Source organism: Mus caroli, chromosome 5 (assembly GCF_900094665.2).
Source record: "Mus caroli chromosome 5, CAROLI_EIJ_v1.1, whole genome shotgun sequence".
In the NCBI taxonomy this organism is placed as follows: domain Eukaryota; kingdom Metazoa; phylum Chordata; class Mammalia; order Rodentia; family Muridae; genus Mus; species Mus caroli.
In genome coordinates, this window is record NC_034574.1 from 141923741 (window position 1) to 141933623 (window position 9883).

The 9883-nt window shown below is 48.5% G+C and overlaps 1 protein-coding gene across 3 annotated transcripts in view; it reads right to left on the minus strand.

Moving 5' to 3' along the window:
• The window catches only part of Slc7a1 (solute carrier family 7 member 1), a 70141-nt gene that overhangs the window by 20381 nt on the left and 39877 nt on the right, over positions 1–9883 (minus strand). For all 3 annotated transcript variants that reach the window (XM_021162329.2, XM_029477849.1, XM_029477848.1), the window contains exon 3: positions 1777–2160. In XM_021162329.2, coding sequence (XP_021017988.1) covers positions 1777–2146 — 370 coding nt within the window. In that variant the 5' untranslated portion in view covers positions 2147–2160. The remainder of the gene's footprint in view (positions 1–1776; positions 2161–9883) is intronic.

The following is a 9883-nucleotide window of genomic DNA, read 5'->3' on the forward strand; positions in this document are numbered from 1 at the left end:
ACTCCCAGACGCCATGGCCGCTGAAAGAGAGAGGCCACCTGCCTACTGGACCCCTGAGCATCCGGTCTCTGTCTCTGCCTAATAGCTTGAGGTGGCTACACATCCTCCACGCAGGCGCAAGTCTGCCACAACCGAGAGGTTCCTGAAGGTGGCTCACAGGACCTTAGATGTCATGGGTGGCCATGTTGAATGCTGTGTTCAGTCAGTGAAGTGCGTGAAGAAAGGGGTTGGGGGGGGGGCATGGAGGACCAGAGTGAACAATGGTTTTAAAACAGGCAGGAATTTTGACCTAGACGTTCTGCCTCGGAAGTAGTTTCCGGGGGAAGAAAGTGTGGCTCTGGCCTATACTATAACTACACAAAGTAATTATTTAGGAAGACAGCAGATTCGTGATCCCAACGTGCAGCCAGGACATGCAGTAAGTTATCCTGAATTTATAAACCTCTATACGCGGCGACAGTCAGTAGCAATATTATCATGGAGAAACCACTATGATATTTTGCGTTATAAAAAGATTAAAAATCAATATACTCAGGGGTTGTGAGTATGACCCAGTGGAAGGACATAAATGCAGAGCCCTGAGCTCGAACCCCCTGCATCTCTACCCAACCCTGTTAACCGATGGGGCATCCCTAACTGTTCAGACAATGTCACACATCTCCAGTAAGATGGCTAGTCCAAAATTCGGAAAATACTATTTATAATAGTTATCAGCTTGGGTGTTTCTCTTCCCTTTAAGCTTTTCTGTGTTTCCTGAAGTGTTACCTATAAGTTGACTGTAATAATAGGTGTGTGATGGTTTGCATATGCTCAGCATAGGGAGTGGCACTATTGGGTGTGGCCTTGTTGGAGTAGGTGTGTCACTGTGGGTGTGGGCTTTTAAGACCCTCATCCTAGCTTCCTGGAAGTCAGTCTTCTCCTAGCAGCCTTCAGATGAAGAGGTAGAACTCTCAGCTCCTCCTGCACCATGCCTGCCTGGAAACAGCCATGTTCCCACCTTGATGACCGAACCTGTAAGCCAGCCCCAACTAAATGTTGTCCTTATAAGAGTTATGGTGTCTGTTCACAGCAGTAAAACCCCACCTAAGTTAAGGCGGGAACAGACTAACAGAAATGAAACTATTTTTTTTTAAATTAGAATTATCCTAACACCCATGTATCCGTTAACAAGAATGGTCCCAGTTGGCCCGGCTTGGTCCTCGTCACAGGTGCCACACACTGGCTAACTTTTTCTCACTCATCCAAGATGGAGTCATCTGGGAGGAGGGAACCTTAGCCTAAAGATCATCTCCACCAGAATGGCCGGTAGGCAGGTCTGCGGCAGCGTCTTCTTGATGAATGGTTGACATGGGAAGACTGAGCTTCCCCTGTGTCGGAAGTCCCGGTTACATAAGGAAGCAGGCTCAGTAAGCCAGGAGAGAAAGCCAGTAAGAAGTGGTCTGCCACGTTCTCTGTTTCAGTTCCTGCCTCCAGGTTCCCGCCCTGGCTTCCCTCCCTAGTGGAGCGTAACCTGTAAACTGAAATAAACCCTCCCCTCCCCAAGTTGCTTTTAGTCTTGGTGTTTATCTCGGCTATAGAAAGCAAACTAAAACAGATACAAAATGAGAAAAGTCACAACAGGGACTCCTCAAGGCAGCTTAATCCCCGTTAAAAGTGAGGGGCAAGAGTGGTCAAGCTGGGGAACTAAATTAGTCTTTGGAGAGAAGAGAGCAGAGTGTCCCTAACAAATGGGTCAGAGGACAAAGGCTGCAGGCTGAAGAGGACCAGAGGACTTACCGATGATGTAGGAGAGAATCAGGTTCCAGCCAGTGATGAAGGCCCAAAGCTCCCCCACCGTCACGTAGCTGTAGAGGTAGGCTGAGCCCGTCTTGGGGACACGGGCACCAAACTCGCCGTAGCACAGGCCGGCCAGCACGGAGGCAAGAGCGGCGATCAGGAAGGAGATGACGATGGCGGGGCCGGCATTTTCACGGGCCACGGCACCGGCTAGGACGTAGACACCAGCGCCCAAGGTGCTGCCCACCCCAAGAGCTACCAGGTCATAGGTGTTGAGGCAGCGGGACAGCCGGCTCTCCTCCCGGCTGCAGTCCACCACCTTCCGGCGCAGCATCTGCTGGCCCAGACCGAGCAGGTTTTTGCAGCCCATTGTGCTGAGCGAATCTGTCAGAAAAGAGAAAGAAGTGTTCCGTTCAGTGACTGCCACAGTTTCTCCTACAATCCTCACTTTGTCACAGGACTGAAACACGGGCATGAGGCCCTTCATAAATTCATCTACTGCTAAAATATTTCCGTTGAAGTATTCAGCAGCAACTGTCAGATTCTGTGGTTCCCAGTCTTGGGGCTCTCCAGGACATGCAGAAAGAGACACAGAGCGGCCCTGCCAGGGTCTCGTTTCCACACTCATTTAAGATCTTGGCTGATAAACCGCCTATGGATACAACTCATAGCTAGCTACCGGGAACACAGTGACTGACACTGTTCCCAGCCTCAGCTGTGACTGAGCAGGACACACAAGATGAAGGGCAAACCAAATGGTATCGTGATTATTAAAACACATAAACCTACGAGCTAGCTCAGCGGTTCTCAACCTGTGGGTCATGGCCCCTTTGCAGGTCACACGTCAGACACCCTGCACGTCAGATACTTACATTACAATCTAGAACGCTAGGAAAATCACAATTACGAAGTAGCAAGGAAATAATTTTATGGTTGGGGGTCGCCGCAACATGAGGAACTGTATTAAAGGGTCGCAGCATTAGGAAGGCTCTAGACCATCAGATCCATCCTTAGAATACATACATACATACATACATACAAGAGAAGAAACCAGGCACGGGATTTAAGAGGGGGTCTTTCAACTATCCTCACCATATTTCTAAACATAAAGCTGTTCTCAGATGAAGAGTCTAGGTCAGCAGCAGCCAGCGCACCAGGATGACTTTGGGCTATCACCACTCAGTGGTTCACCTGTATCGACCTAACTTAGATCAACAATGAAGTCGCTGATAAACGAAATAGTCCCAGTCTGGAAAATAGTCACTGACCTGAAAAAGTCTATTCCTAACTATCCAAAACACGGTAATACTGTCAGGTCTCTGTCCCCACCCCTCCCACGGGCCTTCCATCACTGCAGGCCCCGGAGTCACTAAGGAACTGTGGACCCTTCTTCCTGTGTTTTATCTGCCGGCCCTATAGAAAATGGTATTATCAAGATCCGAGCAAATGTTTGTGAGACCTGGGAATCCCCTGTCGTTCCACACAGATGCGGACTAGAAACTCATAGCCACGGTCAAACAGGGTCACAACGCTCTGCCCTTCTCCTCATCTGGAATCCTGACAGCCCTGCAGGTGGGAAGGAAATGTGGCCCCAAGCTGACACCAAGCTGGGGGGGTGGAATCTCAAGGAAATGAGAAACACGGGCCTGTCACTGAGAGGGGAAGTCCCAGAACCCTAGAATTTGAAGATCCCAGGAAGAGCGTGTAACGGCTTTCCAGTGTCGTACACTGTACAAAGGAGGGACGATGTTTGCAAGTACCCAAGCCAGGTACAGATGCTGGAGTGTTTCTGCAAAACAGGCAGTGCGCCTGGGAAGTAGAAAGCTTCCTGAGTGTTGGGGCAAGGCTCTGGGTGGCCAGGAGAAGCAGGAACTACAGAGGCCTGCTACTGTTGGACACCAGGGGCACATGGACCAAAACAACAGTAAACAGACACTTGAGTTAAGATGTTCTTCACAGAGAAGGTTTAGCCAGCCTGGGAACAGAGGGCTGTGCTAGAGAATGCTCTTTTTATGTATATGTGACAGAAGAGGGCATCAGACCCCATGACAGCTGGTTGTGAGCCATCATGTGTTTGCTGGGATTTGAACTCAGGACCTCTGGGAGAGCAGTCAGTGCTCTTAACCATTGAGCCACCTCTCCAGTGAGAATGTTCTTTTTATAAAAAGAAGTTGCAGGCCTGAGAATAGGATGCAGAGCTAGAGTTCTTGCCGTGTCCAGCCCCGGCATGTTTTAAAAAGTACAGTAACTTCTCTACGTGGTCACACTCTTGAGAGCCACACCCAAGAAATAGATTTCTGAACCTCCATAAGGCAGAAAGTGAACTCTGAGACCTCAGGATGGGACAAAATGGCTCTCTTGGCTATGCCTGGGTGCAGAATACTTAGGCACAGACATACCTGGGTCACCACCAGCACAGACAGGACACCAATGAATAATACCCACTCCAAGAACAACTCCCAGATGTTGAAGGGGCTTCATGAAGTACAAATATAGGCAGGAGATCTTGGTTTGCAGGCATCAAATGAAGAGGTTAAGGCAGTGTAGCCTCGGGGTTGCGGCTCACAGTTCCCCCAAACACAGGCACAAAAAAAGAGACTCTCTGTCACTGGCGTAGCCCTCGGTGACAGGGAAGTGAGAGGGGGCAAAGCTGGGACCAAGGCACCGGAATGGAGTGCTGCCGGGTGCTGTGAGCTCCTGACGGGATCATGTTTCAGTCGGGTGTCCATTTCTGCTTCGTGGGGTGACAGGAAACGTGACATTCATTCAGGACACCCAGGGTTTATTTTAAGAAAATACCCCATGCATCTCTGCAGAGGGATTTTAAAACTCTCAGAAAGGTGCCCTCTGTGGTTTCTATAGCTTCCACTTCTTCCACTCAGGCCAGGACTCCAAACAGGACTTTCAACCAGCAGTAATACAAAAGATGATGTTTCTCTATCCGAAATGAATCTACCCATCCCAGCAGCAGACGGAGGCCAACTTCCTGAGACTGAAGCCACCAGGTGTGGAAGACAGGATCTAGGGACTAGGCTGATTATGTACACAGTTCTCACTGATTTGTATTAAGGTATTGATAAGACCCAAGTTCAATTCCCATTCCCCACATTTAGCTGCTCACAACTGCTTGTAACTAGTCCATGCTTGGGAGATTTGAACCCTCTGGCCTCCGTGGGCACTGTGTGAGTGTGTGTATGTGTGTCTATATCTGTGTGTGTGCCTCTGTGTGTGTGTCTATATCTGTGTACCTCTGTGTGTGTGTCTATATCTGTGTGTCTGTGTGTCTGTGTGTGTGTGTGTCTGTGTGTCTCTGTGTGTGTGTGTCTGGTCTGTGTGTCTGTGTGTATGTGTGTGTGTGATACACAATTAAAAACAATAGAAATATATCTTTAAAAGAAATAGAAATGGCCAGGTGTGGTGGTACATGCCTTTAATCCCAGCACTTGGGAGACAGAGCCAGGAGGATCTTTGAGTTCGAGACCAGCCTGAGTGAGTTTCAGGACAGACAGGGATACACAGAGAAACCCTGTCTAAAACAACAAACAAAAACAAAACAAGAAAACAAAAGTAATAAATAAAAATAATTTTAAAAAAAATTAAAACAATCCAATAAGTCAGAGGTTCAGAAAGCCTTTAGAAATTTGGATGATGGGACTTTTTCAGTCTCAAGATTTAATCATCTATTCCCTCCAGTTTAAAGGATTAAGGGAGATATGGGCCAGAAAGTGGCTATTAGACACCATCGTCCCAAACACCATTCTTTAAAACCTTAACACGCTGGAACTTTTCCTGGGTTTTCAGAAAGGTCTGTCCCCTAATGGCCAGCTCCTGCCTACAGACCGGTGTGAAGCACTGTAGGGACAGAAAACAGTCTGCATTTGTAAGGGGTTCAAGAAGCCACAGCACAGTCACTAGAGACAACATGGTAGGTGACCAACCCCTGCACCTGGTGGGCTGTGGCATCTCGGTGCATGGAGTTTTCATAAGGAAGGGCAGGGTGCCCAAGACACAGGGCCCTGCCAGCAGAGATCCAAAAGGAACATTCTAGGATACCGGCCACTGTGGAGCAGGAGACTTGATGACATAAGTGGAAGGAAGTGATTTCAAAGCAGGACCCACTTCCACTTCCCCTGCAGATAACAGACAGCCAGGTGTAAGAACTTGAATTAAGAGAGAATAAAATCAGGGAACAGGCAGGACCAATATACAACTAAGGGTGGAGGCATTTACAGTGGGAGAAGCCACGGAGTTCTGCACGGAGCACCAGGCCAGAACAGAACAAGATCCAGTTAGCAGTGATCAAGGTGACACAGTGGGCGGAAAGGAAAGGGTAAGAAGAGCCACCAGGGTCACGGACAAGGCGACCAGAGAACTGACCTAGTGGACTCACTTCCGGTCTGAATGGACATGTTCCCAAGGAAACAAAGCATAGGAGGACAGACACACTGCTAACCTGGGGAGAAGCGGTATGAGGAGGAGGAGAAGCAGTGTGAGGAGGAGAAGCGGAGTGAGGAGGAGGAGAAGCAGTGTGAGGAGAAGTGGAGTAAGAAGGAGGAGAAGCAGTGTGAGGAGGAGAAGCAGAGTGAGGAGGAGAAGTGGTGCAAGGAGGAGGAGAAGCAGAGTGAGGAGGAGAAGCTGTGTGAGGGGGAAAAGCAGTGTGAGGGGGAGAAGCAGTGTGAGGGGGAGAAGCGGTATGAAGAGGAGAAGCAGTACGAGGAGAAGTGTCAGCAATTTAATATGCATCTCAGAACCTCCATTCACAAAAACCCAGTCCATAACGTAGAGAAAGTCCTCACTGTCCAATACAAGAAGCTGTCTCGAATACTGAGTGAAATTTCACTTCATTCTGGATGTCACTAAGTAAAAGAGGCAGAAGAAAGAGTCCCTCCTGTTTAATAAGAACTATGAATAATTTATAATAACGTCTGACAAAACAATTTAGCCATTCAAAACAACCACACAGAGGCTGGAGAGATGGCTCAGCAGAGACGAGCATTGGCTGTTTTCCAGAGGACTGGGGTTCGGTTCTCAGCACCCATATGGCAGTTCAAACCCATCTGTATCTCCAGTTACAGAGGATTAAATCTTTAAAAAATACATAATGACTCCAACAACTTCCACCAGGGTAAGGGGTCCCAAGACAGGAGACTTGGGTTCATAGGGTGGCTGAACTGTGGCTTAAGAGTCACAGTTTTCCTGAAGAACCAAGATCATGCCATCCCACCCACAACAGAGGCTCAAAGTAGCTCATCCAGAGCCTTCACTTCACACTGCAGCCCTCTCCTAACACTCACAGAATGTCCAGAATGGGTCTCTCAAGCCTATCACAGGAAGCCCTCGGGCCAGTGTGACCGCCAAACTAAAGCACCCACCAGGTGTCCAGGTCTTGGTAACTTTAACTTCAACTCCCCTTTACACAATCAGAAAGCCCACAGCCCTCATTATATTCCTTATGATCCAAGAGGGGCCAAAGGCAGAGCTCCCAGAGAGCGAAGATCCATCCTGAGACAAAACCCTCATCATGTGGGAGAACTGCAGGAAGGACACTTCAGAGCTGAGGGCCTGGCATGGCTCTGGATGACTTCCAAAACCCACAGGGTATCCACCAGTGGCAAAATACCCGGGAGAAACAACCGGAGGGAAGAAAGATTTCTTTTGGCTCAGATATTACCATTCATGATCAGCTGGCTTTACCGCTTGGAGGCCTGAGGCAGAATCTCATAGTCTCTTGCACATGTGCTAGATCAAAAAGGCTCATCTCATGGCCAGAGAGACAAAAGATGGGGCCTAGGCAAAGATACAGCCAAGAACATGCCCCCTAGCCTCATGTCTCCCCCAAGTACTGCAAGCCACTGAATTATGATACATTAGTGGATGGATCCATTGAATAAGTAGAGGCTTTGCGATTAATGATAAGACCCACCAGCTAGGGATAAACCTTCAACACTTGGACCTTTGAAGACACTTCATACCCACAGGCTGTAATCCAAAGATGGGAAGTGGAGGGGAAAAAGCACCAACAGAGCCTCAGCCCTCAACCACGTGGTAAGCAGCTAAGGACCTCGGGTTACTCAAGGCTCCAACATGATTGAGCAGGGTCTACATACCCTATACATACCTTGTAGAGGCTCAAACAAATAAGCTTGGGAGTGAATGCCGGCTGTAGTGGACTCATGGGACACCAAGCCTGCCCGTGAAGATCCAATGCCCTCTTCTGGCTGCACAGGCACTGGCACACACATGGCATGCACACACGTGTGCACACACACACACACACACATACACACACACACACACACACACACACACACAGAAACTAGTCTTACTAGAGCAGATCTTGTGAGACCCCAGTGGGATAAAGCATGGGGAGACAGGATGAAAATCCAACTAACTAATCCTTCTCCTCTGCCTCACCCCCTTCTTTTCCTTTTAAATCTTAATTACAAAGCAAGCCACCAAGTTCGCACTGAGTTTTGAACCTGCTTTGATATAGACACCACTGATTCTGTCTGCTTTACCATACACATGCTCTTTCAAAGCTCCTTACCCAAACCACAGACCACCCACCCTGGGTGTGGGAAGGAACCAACCCGGACAATGATTCCTCTCAGGGACACCCCAGATACCTTTCAAAGGCATGTACAAGTGGGTACAGGAGCTCCCAAGCTTCCCAGGGACAGTCCCCAGTGGAGCAGGGCTAACTGGGGTCTGGGCCCAAGGAACCAGGGTGTCCATAAAATAGGCTTTACTCGTGTTCCCCTGAGATGGAATGCTGACTTCTTTGGCTCCTTCTAGAAACATCTTCTTCGACCAAGGATGAGGCAGAGGATTCCGTGCAAAAGCTAATTTCACTTCCGGTTAACTGATCAGCTAACACATCCCCAGCTCATTCATTTGTTCAGTCAACAGAACCTTTAACAAACCTGGGCTGGTCACCAACATCCACCTGAGCCAGGGACCACACCTTACCTTCCAGACTTCTAGCAATGTCTCAGTCCTCCACTTGGTGACCAACACACGCAATTCCTACGAACTCCAATGATTCGAAAGTAGACAAAGGAAAGAAGCTATGGAAAACGAGGGGCAGACAAGGGAACCGGGGTGTGGGATAAAACCAACCGATGAGCTGGGCCCGTTAGGCAAAAGATGAGAGAGATATCAGAGCCAGGCCAGGCCGGCACAGCCTTGTCTCCTTAATCATCCCCGAAGTCAGGCAAGTTGCAACTTTCTGAGCTCTTACAAGGAGAGAAGGGTGGAGTTTGATGGTGGATTGCTCAACTCACATAACTCAAAAGAAGCAAGGACAGGATCTGAACTCAGGTCACCTAGTATCAAAAGTGGTGTTCTCTGCCAACTGGGCTAAAATGACTCAATTTCGGGTTGGATTTTTGTTCGTTTGTTTTGGTATTATCATTTGTTTGTTTTTGTGTGTGTGTGCTGAGGGTCAAATCCACAGCCTCAAGCACAGTAGTCACACCCCCAGCCACCTAACTGTCCTGTAACAGAGTCAGGCCACAGACCCTAACTGACCTGGGTCTCGCCCTCAGCCAGCTTAAGAATCCCAGCCAAGCAGCCAGGGTAATCATGTGCAGCTTTTCTCATTTCTGGCTCAAAGGACACAACATTGTCCAAACATGCCTCCCGTCACCTGACAACTCACTTTGTCATTCCATCTGACATCCACAAGTACAAGATGATTGACTCGCATTTAATGACAACTTAACTGGTCACTCCTAACACAAAGGGAGTGACTCAAAGTAACACACACACACACACATACACACTACTCACCCACTGCTGCTAGCTTTGAACTATAGGAAACCAGAGGGTGGAGGTAAAAGTGGGTCATTTCAGTTGTATGAACCACCCAGGGCTGTGGTAGGAAGGTTTTAGAGGTCATACAGACAGCAGGCTTGAAAAACATATGTAGAGGGAACTCTAGACGTGTCAGAGAGATTAAATATGATGGTGGAAATATTATATATCTGCAAAAGTATCAAAAACAGTATATAAAGAATTTTCAGCCAGGGAGTGGTGGCACATGGCTTTTATCCCAGCACTTGGGAGGCAGAGGCAGGTGGGTTTCTGAATTCGAGGCCAGCCTGGT